The sequence below is a fragment of the Budorcas taxicolor genome, chromosome 1 (assembly GCF_023091745.1).
Source record: "Budorcas taxicolor isolate Tak-1 chromosome 1, Takin1.1, whole genome shotgun sequence".
NCBI classification, from domain to species: domain Eukaryota; kingdom Metazoa; phylum Chordata; class Mammalia; order Artiodactyla; family Bovidae; genus Budorcas; species Budorcas taxicolor.
This window is the reverse complement of record NC_068910.1, coordinates 144,657,287-144,681,111: the sequence shown is the minus strand read 5'-3', so window position 1 is coordinate 144,681,111 and position 23,825 is coordinate 144,657,287. Positions and strand designations below refer to the sequence as shown.

At 42.3% G+C, this 23,825-nt stretch overlaps 1 protein-coding gene across 3 annotated transcripts in view; it reads left to right on the top strand.

Moving 5' to 3' along the window:
* The window catches only part of ST6GAL1 (ST6 beta-galactoside alpha-2,6-sialyltransferase 1), a 65,046-nt gene that overhangs the window by 26,620 nt on the left and 14,601 nt on the right, over positions 1-23,825 (top strand). For all 3 annotated transcript variants that reach the window (XM_052638729.1, XM_052638744.1, XM_052638736.1), the window contains 3 exons: positions 1,729-1,858; positions 6,086-6,734; positions 14,797-14,894. In XM_052638729.1, coding sequence (XP_052494689.1) covers positions 6,110-6,734; positions 14,797-14,894 — 723 coding nt within the window. In that variant the 5' untranslated portion in view covers positions 1,729-1,858; positions 6,086-6,109. The remainder of the gene's footprint in view (positions 1-1,728; positions 1,859-6,085; positions 6,735-14,796; positions 14,895-23,825) is intronic.

Genomic DNA, 23,825 nt, shown 5'->3' with positions numbered 1-23,825 from the left:
TGGCTATCAGAGGCAATTTTTGGACTGTACCAGGAGGCTGCTAGGGAGCCAGTGCTTCTCTAAGTGGATAAGGGGAGCCCTGACTGTTTTTTGACAAAGAGCAGAATGGCACCTCTCACTTCTGTCCTGTCCATCACGCCCAGGATCTGCCTGCCTGCCTCCTGGTCATGAAAAGCTCAGACACTCCCAGCCTAGATATTTGGATATGTAGAACTTTTAGTCACAGTGATGTATGTACAGGTAACATTTTGTTTCACTTTCTTTGTTATAATATTTTAAGCATTTTACTTCATGTTGCTACTTAAAATTCATATACCATTATATATATATATTCTATCTGATTGTAAGTACCATAGTTTAATTATTTTGCTATTGTTGTAAGCTTAATTATTAATTTTAGATTTTTTTCACCATTATAAATCTCTTTGAAACTGAAAGCTGTTTTTTCTTTTTCACATGCAAATTGCTTCATAAAACTCATTCTTTGTCTCATGAATCTTCTTCCAGTTCTCACCAAAGCTGTGTAAGGTAGGGATTTATCTTATATGTGAGGAAATAGAAATATACAACTTTTTCCCCTTGGAATTATTTATTCAATCTTATTTCCTGGAAGTACAAGAACTTGATTCATAGTCATAAGCTCTTAATTCTTTGGTATGATTACTTTCTAAAAAAGTTAAATTAATTTCTACTGCTCTCTTGAAATATACCAATTTCATTATAATCTGCCTGTCAATGAGTATTATCATTTTGAAAACTACTGGTTAAAGTTAATTTTATAAACTAGTATCTATGTTCCAGTTACCTCTTTTAGGTTTCTCTCAAGAGTAATCATAATTTCATATGTTTATTAATGGTATTTTCTGTTTTGTGATTTGTTTGCTCTTGTTGATTGCCTGTTCATTTCTAAAGGCTTTTACTGTGAAACTTTCATACACCTTGAGTCTTATTTTTCCTTTTTATTACAATATTCTTATTGTATAGAAGTTGGAATTTTCATGCAACTATTAAGTTTTCCTTTGTTATTTTTCTACATTCCATCAAAAGAAAGAAAACTGACAAGTATAGAGTTCTATTTTTAGCTTCTAAAACATATTTTTATAATTTTTTATAACTCTAAGAGTAATGCGTGTATGCTTTAGAAATTTTTTGATATACAAAAATTTATAAAAAAAAAAGAAAATGCTCATTACTCCTGATTCTACCTTCCAGGTATGTGTGTGTGTGTGTATTGGTATAGTCTTTCCTCTTTCTCACATTTGAATTTAAAAATTTTTTTTCTGAATTTCAGTTAACACTATACTGATAGAACTTTCATATATCATTAAATATTCTTTGATAATAAATAACTTTTAAAAGGTCTGTTTAGAGTTCATTTTGGATGAACTGAATCCTGTCTTCTCAAAATTGCTATTTATGTATGCCCAAACCAGAGACTAAACAGTTCTTTCTTCCCAGGTTGGTGTATGGTGCTTGCTTCATCTTTCTGTCGTGTTCTTAATAGTATTGGACTATTTCTAGGATTTCTGTGATGTTTATTAACCCAGAACACTGCACCTGTAATTGACTTTTGTCTCTTTTTTTTTCTGAGCCCTTGGGGCTTCCTGGATTGAGCCATACCAGGGCCCACATTGGAGTTTGGCAGAGGTCCCTGTCTATCTTTTTAATCTTTAACCTTGCTGCTCTTGGAAACTGGTGCTTCACTCTGTTTTACTATCCTCTTTGTAGATGGTTTTTGATCATCCTGAGAACAATGAGCCTTGGCCTCCAGACCCAGTAAAGTAGACATCCATGGAGAGCAGTGCTCGTTCCTGAGGACCTGGAGGGCTTGCAGCCCAGGAGGATTAGCTAGAAGCAGGTAAGGAGCACCTGGAGGAGTGGGATGTGCAGCAGCATAGGGGTCCATACTCTGTTTAGGAGAGGCCCAGTGGAGTGCGCTGGCAAGAAGACATAGGGGCTCAAAGTCTGGCTACAGCTTTGCTGTTTTCTTCGTGTTTTTTATTTTTATTTTTTCAGTCCTTAGTGTTGATAGGTGATTTGCCTATTTCTGTAAACTATAAATATAAGATTTAAAGTTATTCTATAATTCAATCTACCTTTTTAAAGCACCTACTCTGGCCAAGCCCTGCATGTGATACTCGGCATGTAGTGATATAGTGATATAGATGGGGATCCCTCTTTTGGGATTTTCTTTCTGTTGGTTCAGTGTTGGCTTATTCTCTGGAGGTGATAATGTGAGTTGTTACTTATTCCTCTAGAAGCCAGGTGGGGGTTGTTAGCATTCGTTGATAAGTCCAATCAATTCAAGAATCCTTTATTGAATACCCACTGTGTTCCAGGTGTGAGGGGGCACTGGAATTTCAGAAATGAGCCAGGAGGAATCTCCCTCTAGCAGGGGGTCAGCATGAAAAGCAAACATTACCGGGACTTCTCTGGTGGTCCAGTGGCTAAGACTTCATGCTCCCAATGCAGGGGGCAGGGGTTTGATTCCTGGTCTGGGAACTAAGATCCCACATGTTGTAGGGCATAGCCTAAAAAAGAAAATCAAAAGCAAGCATTACCAAACACTAGAGACAAATAGCAGGGAGCAAGAACAGTAGGGAAGGGGAGGTGGCCTCCACAGGAGCCCAGAAATGGAAAGGCTGTTTGGTTGCCAGGCAAATGGACAAGGGGAGAGATTCCAGCAGTGCAAAGTTGTAGAGAGGTAAGAAGGCAATCAGAGAAATGATTGAGAAATTAAAAACTTGGACTATTTTCCCAAAGATCTTGGGGAAAAATATTTATATTCCTTTGCTTCAGTCTGGGCTGTTTAGATGAAGCTTCTTCAGTCTGTGTCTCTCTGTAGCAGCTTGAGAGACGAGACTGACTCTCTGTGTCCCTCGGACCAGAGGATCTAGCCAGTGGTGGACTTGGAGCCTCAACAGAGGATGGTGTTCAGAGAACTGGGAGCCTTGACGTGAGGTTTCAGATGAGTGCCCGTGGCACTTATGACAGAGCACTGACCTTAAAGGCTGAGGTGTTCTTGAAGTTATAAGACTGTGTGGTTGAAGGATTGGAGAACTCTTCTTTCCTGGGCAACTCAACCTTTGAGGGCAGGGTTTGGTAGGAAGCTGAACACAAGCCCTTCTGAGCCTCAGCCCAGTGAGATAGTGAGCCAGGTTCCACATCCCTACCTCCTGTCTTATTTCACTTATACACACAAAAGTTAAGTCCAAACTCCATCATTACCAAATCACTCACGCAACTTTGAAACTTACTTATGTTTACAAAATCATAATTTCTTTACTTATAAATGAAACTAATAAAATTTGCTCTGCTTATCTCACAGGGTTGTACTGGGTCTGATAAATCCAATTGCTGGGTCACCTAATTGGTAAAATAGTGCACAGTAGCAGTGTCAGCACAGATAGTGAGGCTGTTTATTTTGTGATTGTCCAGCAGTTATCTCATTAGAGACCCTGAATTCTGAGTCTTAAGTCAACACTGACTTTTCATTGTACTTTTTCACAATGCCTGTCCATTAGTGCAAAAACCATGTTGGAATTCTGGATTATAAGTATGCTCACCAAACTCAGGAGAAGAATAGAGGAGATAAGTACTGTCAAGGGTGTGGAGCAAAGGAACCCTCATACACTGTTGGTAGGGGTGTGAATTTGTGTATCCACTGTGGAAAACAGTGTGGAGTTAGCTTAAAAAATTAAATATAGGACTACTGTATAATCAAGGCAGTTCCACTCCTGGGTATTTATCCTGGAAACAAAAAGCTAATTCAAAAGATTTATGCATGCCAGTGTTCATTGCAGAATTACCTACAATTTATTATCACCAAGATATGGAAGCATCCTAAGGGTCCATCAACAGATGACTGAATAAAGAGTATGTGATATATACATGCATATACACAAACACAATGGAATATTACTCAGCCATTAAAAAGAATAAAGCCATACCATGAAACCTTGCATTTTGTAATATGGATGGACCCAAAGAATATTATGCTAAGTGAAATAAGAGAGAGAGAGAGACACCCACAAATACTGTATGTTTTCACTTACATGTGGAATCTACAAAAACAAAAAACAGAAACAGACTTAAAGATACAGAGAACAAACTAATGGTTGCCAGAGGGAAGGGTGATAGGGGGAAGTGTGAAAGAGGTAAAGGGGGTTTGAGGTATAAACTACCAGTTATGCCTCAGTGTGCTGGTGTGGTCTTGGCTGGCTGGCTAGAGTATCAGTTATAAATAAGTCACGGGGATGTAATGTACACAGAGTCTTTTGTCAAAAATGTTATAAGGTACATAATCTATAAAAATATCAAATCACTGTTTTACACCTGGAACTAACATTATAAGTGAACTGTGTACTTCAGTGATACGTGATGAAGGACCTGAAGTTCAGGTTGATGAGTCATGGCCAGTTGTTTGCTGCCCCACATTGCCTCCATGTGGCTCTTGTGCCGGTGGGGGCTGGGGGCTGCTCTAACCTTCTGTGCCTTTATATTTACCTAGTTCAAAGTCCATGAATGCCATTCTCCTTTGGTGTTCTCAGGACCAGTGAATGAGACAGGGCAGAGATGATTACTCCACAGAAACAGGTACAGAGGGGTTAAGAGACTTGCCTAAGGCCACCAAGAGTGGGGACAAGAAGCCAGGTTCTGTGAAACCCATTTCAGTACCCCTACCACCTTATCTCCGATATCCTTAGGAGCAGGCTTCCTGGAAGTGGACTATAGATCTGTTTCTTTTTTTTTTCTCTTAATTTTTAAAAATTATGGTATGGTTGATTACAATGTTGTGTTAATTACTACTGTATAGATTCTTAATCAGTTAGCAAAATCCTGGGGGTAGTTGCTTTGACTCATTATGGTAAATAAACCTAGTTACTTAGGGAATAAGTTAATGTTTTCCAGAAGATTACAGACATTATTTAAATTCAAAGTTCTTCCATTTTCCGTTCAGTTTGACAATAAATTCCGGGAAAGCAAAGTAGGTCTTTACTTAGATATAAAGGGGCCTATGCAGGCTCTGTTTAATTTGTGAAGTCCATTTTCTAGAACTTTCGGCATCCTGGACAAGATGCAGTGAAAGGGTCACGGGTTAGGAAAGCGAGTGCGCTTGAATTTGAATCTCAATGCTACTGTTCACGCAGTTCTGTGATCCTAGGCATTTCTCTTAATTTCTCAGCGCCTCAGGTGGTTAATCTATAACAATGGAGATTATGGCACCATCATGGTTGGTGATGGTCAGGGCTTTTCTGCACAGCTCTGGAGATGCCCTTCATGTTAGGTTATTATTAACATGGTGCTCACTGATATTGTGTATCATGATGCCCCCTGGTTTATGATGAAATTAAATGAAATAACCTCCTATGTGCTTAATGCATTTTTGTTTTCATTTCCTTAACTGGTCACATATCTGCTATCTTATTAGGAGATCCCATCTTCTGCTGTGAGGAGAGTCAGTTTCCTGCCACATGCAGAACTCCATAAACCTGAGTGTTCTATTGTGAAGCTAGCCCTTGGCTTTCTTCTCGAATAGGAATCTAGCACCAGAGCCCTTAGAGAGATGCCCTGTGCACCTACCACACTGTTTATGGTGAGAGGTCTCTTCCTGGCAATTTTAAAAGGAGGCCAGGCCTTTTTATGGAGTTTGGCTTCCTGTGACATAGACACGTCAGCCTGCTCTGCTGTTCTCTTTTAGTTTTTCAAGCATGTATGCCTTCCTTGAACAAAGAGTGTGAGACCCTAGGAACGTGGTTCCCGACCTCAGGAAGCTCAGAGAGCAATCAGGAAGCCAGACTGAGACAACAGGAAACTAAGATTCAGGGAGTACAAGGGTGTGGTGGGCAAGTCCATAGAGTGCTCATGGCTCAGAGAGGAAGATGAGAGTGTCTGAGGATGACTTTCTACGTTTCAAGCCCAAACTGAGGATGATTTTTTTTTTTTTTTTTTTTGAGACTTGCTGAAAATGGGAGATAGTCATGGGCTGGAATTCAGTTCTCGTCGCTCTAAAGCCATTGCTCAGCTCGTCATTACTTTTGGCTGTTCTTTACATCTCTTTCTGCCTTGTCTCACTTTTTTTTAGGCATATTTTCCTGCTCAGAACAGCATGGTTTCCTTGAACACGCCTTTCATTATGACTCGCACCAGCTTGAAGAAAAAATTCTTCAGCTGCTGTGTGCTCATCTTTCTCCTGTTTGCCATCATCTGTGTGTGGAAGGAGAAGAAGAAAGGGAATTACTATGAGTTCCTTAAACTGCAGAACAAGGAATACCAGATGTTGCAGGGCCTGGAGAAACTGGCCATGAGCTCTAGTTCCCAACCTGGGTCCTCCAGCAGCACCCACAACCCCCAGAAGAACATCCAGGCACTCGGTGGTCCCAAGGCCAAGTTGGGGGCTACCTTCCAGGTTTGGGACAAGGACAGCTCCTCCAAAAACCTTGCCCCCAGGCTGCAAACTATCCGGAAGAATTATCTGAACATGAACAAGTACAAAGTGACATACAAGGGGCCGGGGCCTGGGGTCAAGTTCAGTGCAGAGGCCCTACTTTGCCACCTGCGGGACCACGTCAACATTTCAATGATAGAGGCCACAGATTTTCCCTTCAACACCTCTGACTGGGAGGGCTACCTGCCTCAGGAGGACATTAGGACCAAGGCCGGGCCGTGGGGCAGGTGTGCTGTGGTCTCTTCAGCAGGATCTCTGAAGTCCTCCCGGCTGGGTCGAGAAATAGGTGGGTTCTGCCATGTGGAGACTATTATCTGAGTGGCCAGTGCTCATTTGGACCATCTGGGCACGTGGACAGGAGTGGGGACTAGCAGTCCCAGTATGGCTCGTGGACTGGTGGAGCAGCCCAGTGGGTGTTTCTCAGATGTGCTTCACAGGTCAGAGGTGGCAAGCGGGCAGTGGAGAGAATGGGGATCCAGTCTTCCAGCAGCTTTATTAATTTGAATAGCTCTATTTTGATCCATCTTAAATACTGGTGTCCTACAGAAAATTTTATTTGAAAAGAAAGTTCCTTTGCTACCAAGAAGCAAAACACTGCATAAACATTTAAAAATATTTAAAGCATAGATCTCTACTTTATCTTCAGGTGCTGAAATTCTATTATTTACTGATTAATTAGCAACTAATTATCTCTTTTGGCCTCAATGACCTAACTAATTTTTAGTTTTTCCTCTTTGAAAGGAATTAATTGGGGATTCTGGACCAACTTCAGGAGGTTCACAAATTCCTAAAATCATATGAAAACTGTGTGCTGTTTATGTGTGTTTACCGTGTGTATTTGTATAATTCAGCTTGCGTTGTTCCAAAGATAGAGTCCATAGCTTTCCATTGTATCTCAAAGGGGTCTGTGACCCCCAAAATGGTTAAAAATCACTGATGAGAATATATAAATTTGCTTTTCCCGAGATTTTTCATAGTTCATTAAGATAGACAAATTAGGGTTAACATATACACTATATGAAAGAGATAAACCAACAAGAACCTGCTGTATAACATAGGGAACTATTCTCAATATTTTATAATAACCTATGAGGGAAAAGAATCTGAAAAAAATTATATATATATATATTTCATGGGCTTCCCAGGAGGGGAAAGAACCTGCCTGCCAGTACAGGAGGAATAAGAGACTGGGGTTTGATCCCTGGTTTGGGAAGATCCGCTGGAGGAGGAAATGGCAACCTACTTCAGTATTCTTGCCTAGAGAATCCCTTGGACAGAGGAGCCTGGTGGGCTATGGTCCATAGGGCCACACAGAGTTGGACATGACTGAAGTGATGTAGCATGCATATATATGTATATGGTGTGTGTGTATATGTATATGAGTCACTGTGCAATACACCTGAAGCTGATGCAACATCTTAAATCAGCTATACTTCAGAGGCTCAAGAGGGAGGGGAGATATATATATATAATTATGACTGATGTGTGCTGTTGCACGGCAGAGACCAACACAACATTGTAAAGCAATTATCCTCTAATAAAAAAAAAACACAAACTATATTTCAATAGAAATAAACTTAAAAAAGTAGAAAGTTTATCCAGATTTGTAAACGTATATATAGCACAGTGCTATGGATTTGCTTAACGTTCCTTAGTTTGATTGTTCTGAGAGAATGTGTTTTCCATGATTGTGAAATGAATTAGGCTAAAGAAAGCAAAGCACAGGAAGCCTAGCTCTTCTGTCAGGCCCTGGAAGGTACTGGAGCAGGTGAGGTCATATGTCTCCTTTTTTATTTCCTTCATATGACTGCCAGGAAAAATGGTCTGAAACCGAGCACAGGCTCTCAAAAGAAGAAAAGTAGACCCAAATTAGATTCTCTAGAGCAGAAAGAAGTGATGAGATCATATTTTATACTTCCCCAAATGGGCAGCACTTAAGAATAAAAGCTGCCAAGATAACCAACCCCACCCCAACTTTTGCTTTTGCTTTTTTTGGTTTCTTTTAGACTTCATTCTCTAGACGCTAAATGTAACTGGTTTTTATTTCATCTATAATGGAACTAGATTTCTTTCTTCCTTCCCCAATTTTTCTCTTTAATGGTAATGTTTAGAATATTCCAGATGTTAGCTGATCCTCTTCTTCAAGTCACCATTGCCTGCCTGGCTGGAATTGTGTTGAAGTTTCAGGTAGAACCTAATACTTCCATGAATTGGAACTATAATCTTTATTTTTATGTACTTCATAAAACATTGGAGGTGTTTAAACTTTAAAATAATCATTTTCTATAGACTGCAGTTACCATTTCAAATATGTGATTTCATGGAAGGACTTTGATCCTGAGATCTAACAAAAATCATGTGCTAGACTTCAAATGTTCTGCCTTTTATTGGGTATTTCCCTTGGGCATTTAGTCTAACAAATACGTTAAGAAATTAATTCATGTATTCTTTTATTCCCTCATGGATTCATCAACAGTACCAAGTAGGAACTTAGAATACAAAAAGGAAAGTGAGAGGAAAGGGCTTCTTTTAAAGGCCTCTGAGCTTGCCAGTCCCACAACCTTCCCATCACATTTGGAATTTGTCCAGCTTATTTCCAACTGTTGAATATATCAAATAGTTTCAAATTGTTTGCTCTTAAAAGTAGTACTGCTAATGAGTTTTTTTGTGAAGATAACTTAAGTGACTATTGCTGCTGCTGCTGCTAAGTCGCTTCAGTCGTGTCCAACTCTGTGCGACCCCATAGACGGCAGCCCGCCAGGCTCCCCCGTCCCTGGGATTCTCCAGGCAAGAACACTGGAGTGGGTTGCCATTTCCTTCTCCAATGCATGAAAGTGAAAAGTGAAAGTGGAGTCACTCAGTTGTGTCCGACTCCTAGCAACCCCATGGACTGCGGGATTTTCCAGGCAAGAGTACTGGAGTGGGTTGCCATTGCCTTCTCCGTAAGTGACTACTACTGTCCTCCAAAGGGGAAATACCCTCAGGAGTGGGGCTAGAAGACCAAAGGGACATATGTTTTAGGGCTCTTTTTCTGGTGTATTACAAAACTGTTTATCAGAGGAACTGTTAACAATGTGTTGTGTCTCTGGCAGTCCCACAAACCAGCCAACAGTGGGCATAGTAATTTTTAATTGTTTTTGATACATACACATGTAAACTATCTTAGATTTGTTTGAATATTCATTTCAAGCAGTAGCACACTTAACAAATATTATAACTAATAGTAACACGTATGGTGCACTTGCTGTGTGAGTAATAAGCCTTGCTCTTTTAATCCTCCTGGTAATCCCACGAGGTAGGTACAGTTATTGTCCCCGTTTTACTGATGAGCCAAGTATGGACACTCAGAAAGCTTACACAGCTGGTTGATAGTAGGGACTTGAAACTGGGGTGTTTGACTCCAAGGCCCCCACACTTAGCCTAAACTCTTCTTTTGTGCCCCATGGCGATTGTAATTTTATAATAATGAATGAATCCCTTGTCAGGTTAAAATAATCACTTCATATTCTTCCTGATTTTCTCTCCTAGAAGAGAAGAGAAAAACATTCTGAGACAAAAGTGAGAAGCAAAGGCTGCATGGAAAAAAAAAAAAGTGCAGAGCATGTTTAAGCATCACAAAGAACCCTGTTTGGCTGGGAGGTAGGGCCTCACAGGGTGAAGAGGGCTGAGAAATGAGGTCAGAAGGGTAGTCAGGGTTCAGTTCTTAGAGGAAGTTGACTGTCATAATAAGGACTTTGAATTTGGTTCTTTAAGCCATGGAGAGACCTAGAGGTTTTGAGCAAGCACGTGTTTGGATCATGTGTGTTTCAGAGAGGTTTCATATATCTCTGAGTCTCCTTGTCTCAGGGGATTGCAATCTAATCTCTCTGCTGTTAGGGACTATTGCCACATCCAGTGAGAAGTGCCAGGCCTGTTGAGCAGTGGTAGTGGTGGTGGGAAGAAAAGGTTTGACTTGAGAGGCGTGGTGAGGTAGAAGAGACAGAACTTGGTTCTAATTAGACATGACCTTGAGTGAGTGGTAGAAGCCAGGGTCTCTGGCCTGGGAGCAGGCTATATTATATCACCAGGGAGCATTCTTCTGGAGGAAGACAGGTTCCATTTTGGATGTTCTCAGTCTGAAGTGTTTGTGGGTATCTATGCAGTTGGGTATTTGCTTCCAGGAAGTATAAGGGTGGGAGATTAAGAGTCATTTATTTCAAGGTGATAGCTATAATCCAGAAAAGAAGACCGATGAGAAAACCTAAAGCAAAGTTTACACTTGAAGGGCAAGGAAATAATAGGGACAAACAAAAAAAAAAAAAGAAAAAATCAGAAGGACCAGTAGGAAAGGCTGAAGTGAAGCAGGTGTACCACATGATGGAAGGCAAAAGTGGGTAGAGTTTGGGTATATTTTTGGGCAGATGGAGTTCCTGGGCAAAGTGATGACTGGGAAGACACCCTTGGATATTGAGTAGCTCAGACAGCATGATTGTTTATATCAGGGTTCAGCAAACTTTCCCTATAAAGGGCCAGATAGCAAATATTTTTGGTTTTGAAGACATACAGTGTCTCTTAAAATGACTGCTATTTTAGTGCAAAATCAACCACGGGCGTGCATGCATGCTCATTTGCTCAGTCATGTCTGATTCTTTGTGACCCCGTGGACCGTAGATGGCCAGGCTCCTCTATCCATGGGATTCTCCAGGCAAGATTATGGGAGTACGTTGCCATTCCCTTCTCCAGGGAATCTTCCTGACCCAGGGATTGAACCCGTGTCTCCTACATTGCAGGCAGATTGTTTACTATCTGAAAATCAACCACAGACAATAATAAATGAATGTATCTGGTTATGTTCCAATAAAACTTGATTTACAAAGATGAGACAGGTCAGATTTGCACTGTGGGCCATAGTTTGCCAACCCCAATATGTGTCATATCTAGTTTTCCTAGTCAGAATCAGAATATGGTCTCCCATACATGGTTATATGATTCATGAAGCTCATTGGAATATATAAAAAAAATTTGGTCCAAGTAGTGATCAAATTTCTTTCACCATAATTTCTAGCTATTTGGAGTTATTATACCTGGACACAGTAGATTTTGATGTATTTATGAATTTACTGACAAACTGATTCTGTTGCATTTTCTAAGCATGTAGTATGTCATGTGCATATTGTGGTGTATTGCTTCCTTTTCTAATTTGCATCTTTTTCTGTGTTCTAATTCTAAGTTAAAGAGAAGTGGATCCCCTTGTTTTCTACAGCCTTCCTCCTTCAAGACTTATTTGCTGGGAGCCCAGTAGCTGTGGCTTTCTCCTGGTGATTTCCTGAAGACCTATTTGAGACTGAAAATTTTTTAGTCTTCAATAGCAATAGCAAAGGACAGTTTGGCAAATAAGAATCTAATCCCCCCCTTTTTTTTTGGAGCTTAAATTTAGTGGTCTGTTTTAAAGTTTTCTTCTTTGATTTTTTTTTAATCTTAGAATAAAATTCAAACTTCATACCTTCATACCGCAGCCTGCATGATTTGCTTTCTTCCAGCCTCTTGCACTGCGTCTTTTTTTCTTTCCCTCAGTCATTTGTTCCCAGTTAAGTCCTTACCCTCCTTAGGGTCTTGACACTGCTGTGTCCTCTGGCTGGAATTTACTTTCCTGGACCCTTCCCATATATATGTATATTTTTTTTAGATTCTTTTCCATTATAGGTTGCTATTTTGTGCCACAGTACTAACCACAATCTGTAGTTATCTTGAATGTAGGTTGTTGTGCTTTTTTATTGCCTTTCTCTTTACAGTGGATTTCAAGGTCTCTAAGGGCAAGGAAGGACCTTGATTTCTTGCTCACAACCATTGTCTCCAGTGCCAGGCAGAGAGTAGGTGCTTAATCAGTATTTACTGAAGGAACAAAACCATTCTCCTTTCTCACGGTCAGCCAGGTGCCTATCCCAAGCCTCCTGTACTGGACGTTCTCTATCTGCCGCTCCAAACCCACCCTCCACCCTTTCCTGGGAAGTAGAAATGTAGACTGTGTCACCTGGGCGTTCTTGCCCTTTGGGCTTTCACTTGGAACTAGACAGTGGCAGCAGGTTTCCCAGGTAGTGCTAGTGGTAAAGAATCTGCCTGCAACGCAGGAGATACAAGAGGTGTGGGTTCAGTCCCTGGGTTGGGAAGATCCCCTGGAGAAGAGCACGACAACACACTCCAGTATTCTTGCCTGGGAAATCCCATGGACAGAGGAGCCTCATGGGCTGTAATAGTCCAAGAGGCTGCAGAGACCTGGACACGGCTGAATGACTGAGCATACAGATAGTGGACGCACTGGCACAAATCTGAGACTAAGAAGAAGGACAGTGAGGTGGAGTATCTGTCTCCTCCCCCCACCCCTTCCCCGTCCCATCTCTCCTTTCAGAGTGAGTGCAGACTGCTTCTCTTCCTTGACTAAAAGTTTCAGTCCCTGTCAGGTTCTCTGAGTCCTGCTTGCTTCCTTTTCCTTCCAGGCCTGGAGGTAGAGGAGAGGAAGAAAGAGAGGCTGTGCAATGATTCCCTCTGAGGTTCCCGCCGGCTGGCCTCCTGCTGCCAGCAGTGTAGCGGTGGGGTTCCCTGCCGTATCCAAGCCCAGGGCATGTCCCATTCCTTGTTTGATTTCTACCTCATTAAACTCCACCCACAACTCTGTAAATAGTCCTTTTATTTGATTCTCAATGACTGCCTTTGAGCTTGCCATTCTTTTCTACCGGGACTCTCAGATTAATCATTTATTCACCAGTGAAATGGGAAAGTGGACTGAAGTTTCTAAGGCATCAGCATTTCTAGCATGGCTACTGCTGGTCACTTTTGAAACCAGTGGTTAATTTCAGCAAAACTGATTGCAATCTGAGTAATCTAAAGATAAACTTGCTGCTCCATTTGTGGTTCTCTGTGCCTGTCTTGTTATCTGATAATGTCTAGACTATGAACATTTTATGTAACTTTTAAAAAATTTAGTTTTAATTGGAGGATAATTACTTTACAATGCTGTATTGGTTTCTGCTGTAAAAGAACGTGAATCAGCTTTTTAAATACATATATCTCCTTCCTCTTGAGCTTCCATCCCATCCCCAACCCCCATCCCAGCCATCTAGATTGTTACAGAGCACTGGGCTGAATTCCCTGTGTTATACAGCTAGCTATCTGTGTATATATATATATGCCAATGTAACTTTTAAACCATTTTGAAAAAAATTTTTTTCCCTATTGAGGATAGGGTTGTTTTTGTGAATGAGATATCTAGATTGCTGGGGTGTAGGGATATAAAAAGAGGGAGGCTTTCATCCCTTAATTCTGTGGATATTTTCCTTTAGACCCTCTTATGTTGAGCCAAAATCCACTCCTACCCTTCTTCTCCTGATGCCACCTTTGTGTATGAATCATCCAAAATCACTCCCTCATGGAAAGAAATTGAACAGAGATTTGGACTGACCTCTAAATCCTGTGCAGATTTCAGTGGTGCACTGAAGCTTGTTTGATCACGTAAGCTTGAAAGGAGCTCTCATAGGGTCAGAGGCTCCAGGTTAAAATGGATCTTAGAAGTCATCAGTTCCTTCCCGCATCAGACTGGTCATTGCAGATAGAGAATCTTCTAGTCTTCCAAACACTGCTTGAACAGCTACAAGGACAGAGAATGAGAGCTGGGGAGTGAGCAGATTTTTAAAAAGATGGTCTATTTGATCTTGGCTGGATTGAAGATTTTATTCCTTACAAACAGCTTTAAAAAAAAAAAAAAAGAAAATATGGGGTTTAGTTTAGCTCTATGACTTCTCATTCCATCTCGTCCAGCACCCAGGTTTGTGACCCCTCCAGGGGCTTGGATTCCTAAAGGGAACACTCAGGGAGCTGTCGTGTGCTATGCCCAGCCAGCTTTTCAGAGTGCCATGGGGATACTCTGCCCTTGTGGGTTAAGCCAAGCTTATGGCAAGATCTTTGATTCCCTGATAAGGATAGAAGTATGACCTACTGGTAATACCAAGAGAATGTCTGGCTTGCTCCGTTGGTAACTGGAGCAGTGACTCACTGGGGCAATGCACTGGTCCTGCCCACGTTGCCCCTGTGTGTCACTGAATGGGCTTCAGGAACACCAACGTATGGATCTCCTTAGCCTTCGTAGTGGCTGGGCAGACAGCTGGTGATCTCTGTCTGTGAACCTGACCTGACTGTGCCGTACAAATATGGCCACTCTGCCCTGTGTACCATGAAGACATAAAGATTGGGAAGCATTATTCCCTTGCCCTCCTCTTCCTTCTGCCCTCTCTCCCTCCAGACCTTCCCTCTTTCCTCATAGCGCTGATGTTGACGCCGTCGGCACTGCTGATGTGTTGTTTCCTTGTGGTTTCCAGATGATCACGATGCAGTCCTGAGGTTTAATGGGGCACCCACAGTCAAATTCCAACAAGACGTGGGCACGAAAACCACCATTCGTCTGGTAAACTCTCAGGTAAAACTTCTTCTGTGCAGAAATACATCCTTCCACAAACATGGGTGGTGCTGAGTAGGGTGCAGCCATCAGTACAGAGACTCTGCAAGTAGCCTGTCTGCCATGGAAACCAGCTCTGCCTTTTATGAGCTAAAGAGTCGTACATACGTTACTCCTGCCTCTCTTAAGAGGGGAGAATGATATCCACACAAAGCACGCAGTGGCTGGCACTTATGTGTCAATGGTATCTACTCTGATATTTACGTGTGCAGAACTGAGTGGCTGTGGAGGGTACATTGGTGAGTGAATCAGACTCAGCCCTGCTCTCATGTAACTTACAGATACAGTCCAGTAGTCATACAGACAAATGTAAAGTTACAACAGATAACTACAAAGAAAAGGGTCAAAGTGCCACCAGAACCCAGAAAGGGGAGTTGTCCCTAGATAGGGAAGTCTGGAATAGCAAGGAGGGATCTTTGCTGTGTAGGAGGAGTAAGGGGTCATGGTGAGAAGTGTGGGAAGAGGCAGTGGCCTGGGGAAGGTCCTGTGTGGAAGGGGACAGGGGGGCACCAGGACCCAGGAAGAGGTGAGAGTCTCGGGGGGTGGGATCGGGGACATGTAAAGGGGGATGAGGCTGAAGATAAGCAGGAGCTTGGCCACGGTGCTTGTCTTCTTTGATGCATGCCCACACTTGCATTTGGTAAACATCCCTGGCTTCCAGTGATCACTGTAGTAGATGCAGTGGGTCCAGTGGATGGCGACACACATTTAAGAGGCTCTTGCAATCGTGTGGACTAGAAATGCTGGCATTTGTGCCAGAGTGGACATGCAAGTGACTGTGAGAAATGATGGATTTGAGAGCTTTTCCATGTGTGCAGATGACAGGTTCTCTGTGGGGCTGAGTGTGAGAGGTGAAGGGAGGAGGCCACAGATGCACCTGGGCTTCTGGCTTGTGTAACTGGCCAGATAGAGTCACTGAGACTGGAAAGAGTATTGGAGATGTTTTGGGTTGTGAAGGGCTTGGTCAGAGACGGGGGCAGAGATAAAAAATATATATATATATTCTGGATATGCTTGATCTGAGCTGCCTTTTATGTATCTGTGAAGAGAGGTCAGACACAGACACAGATGAAGTCTCTCAGTCGTGTCTGACTCTTTGCGACCCCATGGACTGTAGCCTACCAGGCTCCTTCCTCCATGGGATTCTCCATGCCATTTCCTTCTCCAGGGGATCTTCCCAACCCAGGGATCGAACCGGGGTCTCCTGCATTGCGGGCAGATGCTTTTTTTAACCTCTGAGCCACCAGGGAAGCCCATGAGGCTGGAGGTCAGTGGGAAGGTTTGGACGCAGATGAGGGTTTGTAAATCATCTCTTTCTATGTGGCAACAAACAGTGGGACCAAATGAGAGCATTGGAGAGAGTGTAAAGAGAAGAAAAGTCCATGCAGGAGCTTTGGGCAATGAGAGCAGTAAGAAAGAGGTCAGCGCCATTAGATTCTGCTTGATGAAGATTGAAAAGCACCATTCTCTCCTTAGCAAAATGGAGGCCACTGTTGGCTTCAGCAATAGCTAGGTGATGAAGGGAGAGTGATAAAGCCAGAAGCCAGCTTTATGGAGTATGAGGAAAAGTGAGATAGGTGGAGGATGGCAAAAATGGAGAGTTCCTTCAAGAATTCTGGTTCTGAAGGGCAGAGAGAAATAGAGTGATAGTTGTAGAGAGAGTTGAGGCTTCCAGGGCTCATTTTTGTTCTTTTCATGTTTTAGATTAGAGAGAATTGAGCATGTTTAAAAATCAGTGGAAAGACGGTCACAAAAGGACTGTATATTTCCACATACATGTGGTCCCTGGAGTAGTCAAACTCATAGAGATAGGAAGTAGAATGGTGGTTGCCAGGGCCTGGCAGGAAAGAGGAATTGTTGTTTAATGGATATAGAGTTCCAGTTTGGGAAGATGAAAAAATTCTAGAGATGGATGGTGGTACAACCCAGGTTGTACAACAGTGTGAATGTACTTAACGCCACTGAGCGGTACACTCAAAAATGCTCAGAAGAGTATATCAGAGTCAGTTCAGTTATTCAGTCATGTCCAACTTTTTGTGACTCCATGGACTGCAGCATGCCAGGCTTCCCTGTCCATCACCAGCTTCCAGAGCTTGCTCAAACACATGCCCATCAAGTGGTGATACCATCCAATCATCTCATCCTTTGTCATCCCCTTCTCCTCCTGTCTTCAATCTTTCCTAGCATCAGGGTCTTTTCCAATGAATCAGTTCTTCACATCAGGTAGCCAACTATTGGAATCTCAGCTTTAGCATCAGTTCTTCCAATGAATATTCAGGGTTGATTTCCTTTAGGATTGACTGGTTTGATCTTGCAGTCCAAGTTTCTCTCGAGTCTTCTCCAACAATAAAGTTCAAAAGCATCAGTTCTTTGGCACTCAGCATTCTTTATGGTCCAATTCTCACATCCATACATGACTACTAGAAAAACCATAGCTTTAACTATATGGACCTTTTTGGCAAAGTAATATCTCTTCTTTTTAATATGCTGTCTAGGTTGGTCACAGCTTTTCTTCTTATGTTACATATATTTTATCACACACACACACAAATTTAAGCCAATGATGAAAAAAAAAATTTGATCCAGAAATTGAATATACTAAAAAGAGGTGACAATGAAGTCAATGGTAGGAGTGGTTGGTCCAAAACCTAGCGGAGGATTAACCCCAGCAGGAGCAGGTCAGAAAGGAAGAAGGACTGGGGAGGGGGAGTAGCTGGAGGCAGTCTGTAGTGGAAGACTGAAGAGGCTTCTGTTTTCTCTGCAAAGTTAGGATACAGAGAAAAGGAGGCATTTTATAGGGAGGAGAGGGGAAGAGAGGTTTTAGAGGAGGTTTGAGCCAAGAAGGTTTGAAATTGTCAATAAGGATAGAGTAAACCAGAGGAATGGAGCAGGATCTCTAGGCATGCTGACCACTTTGAGGTTGGGAGCATGGATTCAGAGAGAAATTCAGTTGTGTTTGCTCATAGCTGGTATGACCCACAGGTTAGCAGGCAGCTGCATGTGAGGAAGCATGGAGGAGGCCTGAAAATTCTCTTGGATTTGGAAGGCTACCCCGTTCTTGGGCATCTCTTCTAGGTGTTGGAAAGTCGCTCAGTCGTGTCCCACTCTTTGTAACCTCATGGACTATACAGTCCATGGAATTCTCCAGGCCAGAATACTGGAGTGGGTAGCCATTCCTTTCTCCAGGGAATCTTCCCAACCCAGGTATCAAACCCAGGTCTCCTGCATTGCAGGTGGATTCTTTACCAGCTGAGCCACCAGGGAAGTCCTCTAGGTGTTTAGTGATGAATTAAACCTCAATCCTCAAAGATTCTGAAATTTTAATTTCTAGCAATTGCTCTCCTGGGTATACATGCAAAGAAAACCAGAACAATGCTGTGAGAAGATCCATGCACCCCAATGTTCACTGCAGCGTGGTTTACAATTGCCAAGACATGGAAGCAACCTAGATGTCCATTGACAAATAAATGAATTAAGAGGATGTGGTATATACACAATTGAATATTACACAGCCATAAAAAAGAATGAAAGTTTGCCATTTGCAACAACGTGGATGGACTTGGAGGATATTATGCTAAGTGAAATAAGTCACACAGAGAAAGACAAATGCTGTATGATATCGCTTATATGTGGAATCTAAAAAATAAAACAAGTGCATATAACAACAACAACAAAACAGACTCATAATATGGAGAGCTAGTGGGTACCAGTGGGGAAAAGGAAGTGGGACAGGGGATTAAGAGGTAGAAGCTACTAAGTACAAAATAAAAAGCTACAAGGAGATATTGTATAGTGCAGGGAATATAGCCACCATTTCATAGTAACTTTAAACATAGTTGCTATGGTGCGATTGACACAGTATATAATATTGTTTATCAACTATGCCTCAGTAAAAGAAAATTAATAAAGCCAAGGTAAGTTTGCCTGAGAATTACCTTGATAGACCTTGATCCGATTTCTCCCTCAGCACATCCTGCATGAGTGACTTGAGCAAGTTGCTTTATCTTTCTGAGCCTCAGGTCCCTTATTTGTAACCGGGAAATAGTTACCATTCAGGGTCTTTGCAGGATCCAGTGAGACTGCTTAGTGTGGAGCAGGTCACTTGGAGGCCCGCGTGCTGCAGTGAGGGCTCAGAAAAGGGTGGCTGTGGTCACTAACGCAGAGGGAGCCCTGCCCATGTCTGCTGGGCAGTCTCCGTGTCCTCTCATTTCCTAGGCTAGTGGGTTTCTTGGCTCCTAGTAGGGATGCCAGCCAGCCTGGGGTTGCTTCAGAGGTGCCTAGCAGAAGGGAGAAAGTTAAAGGATAATTCTCAGGAAAAAGTAAACTCGTGACTCTCATAGAGATCGTGTCTATTATATTCATATGAAGAGGGGACCAGGCGCATGTTATAACCACTTCAGAGAAAAAGTCAAAACAGTACCAAAATTTGAATAAAGGAAGGAAAAGAAAAAAAACCCTCATTTTTTTTTTTTTTCTTTTTTCCCATGAGGTAGACAGGAAGAGGAGGGAATCTAACTGAAATTCTACTGGGCAGGGTTGAATAAGCATGTCTGTAGTTTGCTACAACTAACTAAGAGCTGTAAGACAGCTCCTCTGTCGTCAGAATCTGATAAAAAGGGGATGCTGCAGACCATGCATAGGTTTCCTCTAAGGTGCAGTGTTTGTCCTGCACTTCTGGATCGCTGCACTCCGTCTGCCAGGGCTGAGAAGGGGGTGGTGACTTCCCAGGGTGCCCTATCCACTCTTAACAAAAGCCTTTCCCGTCCTCCTCAAACACGCTGACCCTACTTCCTGTCCTGCTGTAAGTGGCACTAAACATCCAGGCTGTTCCTTTAGCACCGGTCACGGGTAGCTGCGTGACCTCGCTCCTTCTGATACTGATGTGTGACTGATGCCCTTCTGTCCTTTCTCATCTTGCTTTTCTAGGAAGCTGGCAGTCAGTCTGCTTTGCCTTTTGCCCAGGTTGGTTATCTCAGCTGTTTCGTGTCCGCTTCTGAGCAAACTGAGTTCCCACATCACACACAAGCTGCACCTGGTACCCCACAGTTCCTGAGGGCATAGCTGCGAGCTGTGGGTATGGTAAATCATGCCTCTGAGCAGCTCATTCTCTTCCTGGAGGGAGAGCTCCTCTGAATGGCAGCTGGGCCCGGGTTTGTTTGCTCAGCACCCAGCCTCCTCACCTGCAGAGAGGTGCATCTGGCCTGTGACAAGGCCACGGAAAACAAAGAGGTGGTTCCTTACTGAGAAGATGGCTTTTTATAAGAGAATGGTGTCACACTGTGAAGTTTCAGTAGATCTAGTCAGGCAAGTATATGCCAGGTATTATGAGATTCAACAGGAAAGCTATAGATAGCTAAATGTGAGTCTTTAAATAAATTCAATTGTGACTCTAAGTATAAAGGTTTTGTGAGACTGAGCTGAGCCCTTGCTGGGCCCAGTGGCTTCCTTAGAGACACTTGTACAGGTTGGGAAAGAGAAAACCATGCACAGTGGGACATATGCTGACTGGACGTCACCCAGGGCATTTCCAGATTGCTTATCTTGTGATATGAGGTAGTGCCACTTACAAATACCTCCATTATCTAAGGGCCATATTTGTCTTATATTTAATCTTCATGATAACCCTATGAGGTGTGGTCACCAAACACTATTTTACATGAGGACAAAGGTCCGTCTAGTCAAGGCTATGGTTTTTCCAGTGGTCATGTATGGATGTGAGAGTTGGACTGTGAAGAAAGCTGAGCGCCAAAGAATTGATGCTTTTGAACTATGGTGTTGGAGAAGACTCTTGAGAGTCCCTTGGACTGCAAGGAGATCCAACCAGTTCATTCTAAAGGAGATCAGTCCTGGGTGTTCTTTGGAAGGAATGATGCTAAAGCTGTACTCCAGTACTTTGGCCACCTGATGCGAAGAGTTAACTCATTGGAAAAGACTCTGATGCTGGGAGGGATTGGGGGCAGGAGGAGAAGGGGACGACAGAGGATGAGATGGCTGGATGGCATCACTGACTCAATGGACATGGGTTTGAGTGGACTCCGGGAGTTGGTGATGGACAGGGAGGCCTGGCGTGCTGCGGTTCATGGGGTCGCAAAGAGTCTAACACGACTGAGTGACTGGACTGACTGACTGACTGACTGACTGACTAATGTTTGTGGAAGGTGGAACTTGTGAGTGAAGAAACTGGATATCTAACTGAGGCAAGTTTTAGAAATTGTCTTAGGGAATGTGTTGCAGGAGTGGCTTGATTCCTCATGACTGCTTTTATTAGAATATGAGAGGAGAGAAATGAATTGAAAAAGGAATTATTTAGCAAAAAGGAAACAGAACTTAAGATTTGGAAAATTCCCAGCCTATCTATATATAGCGAAAAATGAGAAAGCTTGTTTTGACAAAAACACTAAGGGGATGGCCCAACAAGCATTTGATTTAAAAGGTCAGTTTGGGAGTGAATCACAGACCTAATCAGCCACCCTAGCAGAAACACTGCTAGTTTGAACTAAAGAAGACAAGCTGAAGGCAGGCTGTCAGATTTAGATTCTATGGGACCAAACTATAGAACTCTTTGCCTGCAAACAGATACCATTCTTCAAGACAAGAGATCCCAGTGGTGATTCAAAGACCATCAGGGCTGCTTTCCTTGGTTCCAAAGGGGAGAGGGGATTGTCTTGACCTCAATAGGTCAGATGGCAGCTGCCCAGGGCCTTGGTAGAGTGACCCCTACCCAGAAGAGCCACGCAGGTGGGACTGATGCCCCACCATGTCCGTAACGCATAGCATCAAACCAAAGAGGATTATTCTCCAGCCTAAAGCTATAATGGTATTTACTTTGCTAGGCTTGGACCTTCTTGGAACCTGTCATTTCTTTATTCATTCCAATTTCTCCCTTTTGGAATGAGACTCTATCCTATGCCTGTTCTACCACTGTTTTTAGGAAGCACATAATTTATTCCAGTTTCACAGGTTCACAGCAGGAGAAGGTTTTACTTCAGGTTGAATCATTTGGTTCTTTTCTGGTTTAGATAATATTTAGATAAAACTTTGGACTTCAGCCTTTAGGATAGATGCTGGAATGAGTTAAAACTTTGGAAGACGTTGAAGTGGAATTAAATGTACTTGCATGTGAGAAGGACATGATTTTAGGAGATCCAAGGGTAGAATGTTATGGACTGAATGCTTCTCCCCCAAATTCATATCTTGAAGCCCTCAAGATATAAAGAAGTTCTTTTGGAAGTTCTTGAGGGTGAGGCTTCCATGATGGGATTGGTGTCATAAACAGAGATACCAGAACTTGCTCTCTCTCTGCTATGGGAGGACACAGGAAGAAGGCAACCATCTGCAAGCCAGGAAGTGGGCCCTCACATGGGAACTGAATTTACTGGTACTCTTGATCTTGGACTTCCCAGCTTTCAGAGCTGTGAGAAATAAATGTCTGTTGTTTAAGGCATTCTGTCTGTGGTATATTTGTTGTAGTGGCCTGAACTAAGAAAATAGTTTAATGTGTATTTCCTAAGAAGAAGAATATTGTCTCAGGTAAGCAGAACATAGGTATCAACTTCATACATTTACATGGATACCATACTTTAATCTGGCTGCATTGCAGTTTTGTTGATTTCTCCAGTGATGTCTTTTATGATTTTTCTTCTAGTACAGAATCCAGTTGCATCTAGTTGTCATGCCTCTTCAGTCTCAACCTGGAATAGTTCCATAGCCTTTGCCTTTTAAGACACTGACATTTTTTAAAAAAATTAAGTCCTTTAATTTTTTTTTTTTCAGAGTTTATCTGATGCTTTCTCAAGAGTAAATTCAGTTTCTGTACTCTTTGCTGGAAAACCGCACAAATGACATTGTGTCCCTCTTAGAACATCATATCAGGAGGCATCCATATCCATCTGCTCTTCAGCTGATTTTTATTTGAGCACCTAAATGTGGTGTTGTCTGATGAGACCACTGTGTAATTACATTTTCCCTTGAAATCTATGAGTGAACACTTTAATACTATGCCAGTACTCTGCTCTGCATCAGAATTTCCTGCTACATTTAACATGTAGCGATCACTTGCCTGAACCAGTCTTTACTATGATGGTTGCAAAATGATGGTCTTTTAATTCCAGCTCCCCCTCCTCCATGTCATCTAGTTAGCACTCAGAATTCCCTTCTCATTCTCCATTTATTTCCTTCCTCCCTCCCTTCCTTCTTTCTTTTCTTTCTGTATTTGTTATTGGTAAAAACCCATAGATTGCTATGTTTTCAATGGTTTATAATTCATTTTATAGTTCCGAACTACCTAGGTATTCAATTTTTCCCAGGTTTGACAAAGGAACTCCTAGTGGGAGTTCCTTTAAACTGGCTCTTGTTCTGTGACATGCATGCCCTCATCATTTCTTTAAAATACTCCTATACTTTCTGGCATAACAAGATGTTCTAGTTCATTAGTACCTATCTGTTGGGTTTGTAATATTTCATATTTATTAATTTTATCCTGAACATACACACAAAGTGTTCTAGATCAGTGATGGATTTCTTATTTAAATGTGTGTGCTCAGTTGCATCTGACTTCTCTGAGACCTTATGGGCTGTAGCCTGCCTGGCTTCTCTGTCTATGGGGTTTTCCAGGCAAGAATACTGGAGCAGGTTGCCATTTCCAGCTCTAGGGGATCTTCCCAACCTAGGAATTGAACCCACGTCTCTTACATCTCCTGCATTGGCAGGCAGATTCTTTATCACTTGGGCCACCTGGGAAGCCCTCTATTTAAATCCCTTACCCTAAATAATAAATGCATTAATCTCTCTCTGCCTTAGTTTTTATTCCTAGGGCAATGCAGTAAGAGCCAGGCCAATTATCCTACATGAGTAGCCAGTACCCCATAAGAAAGGAACAAAAAAGTAGTTATT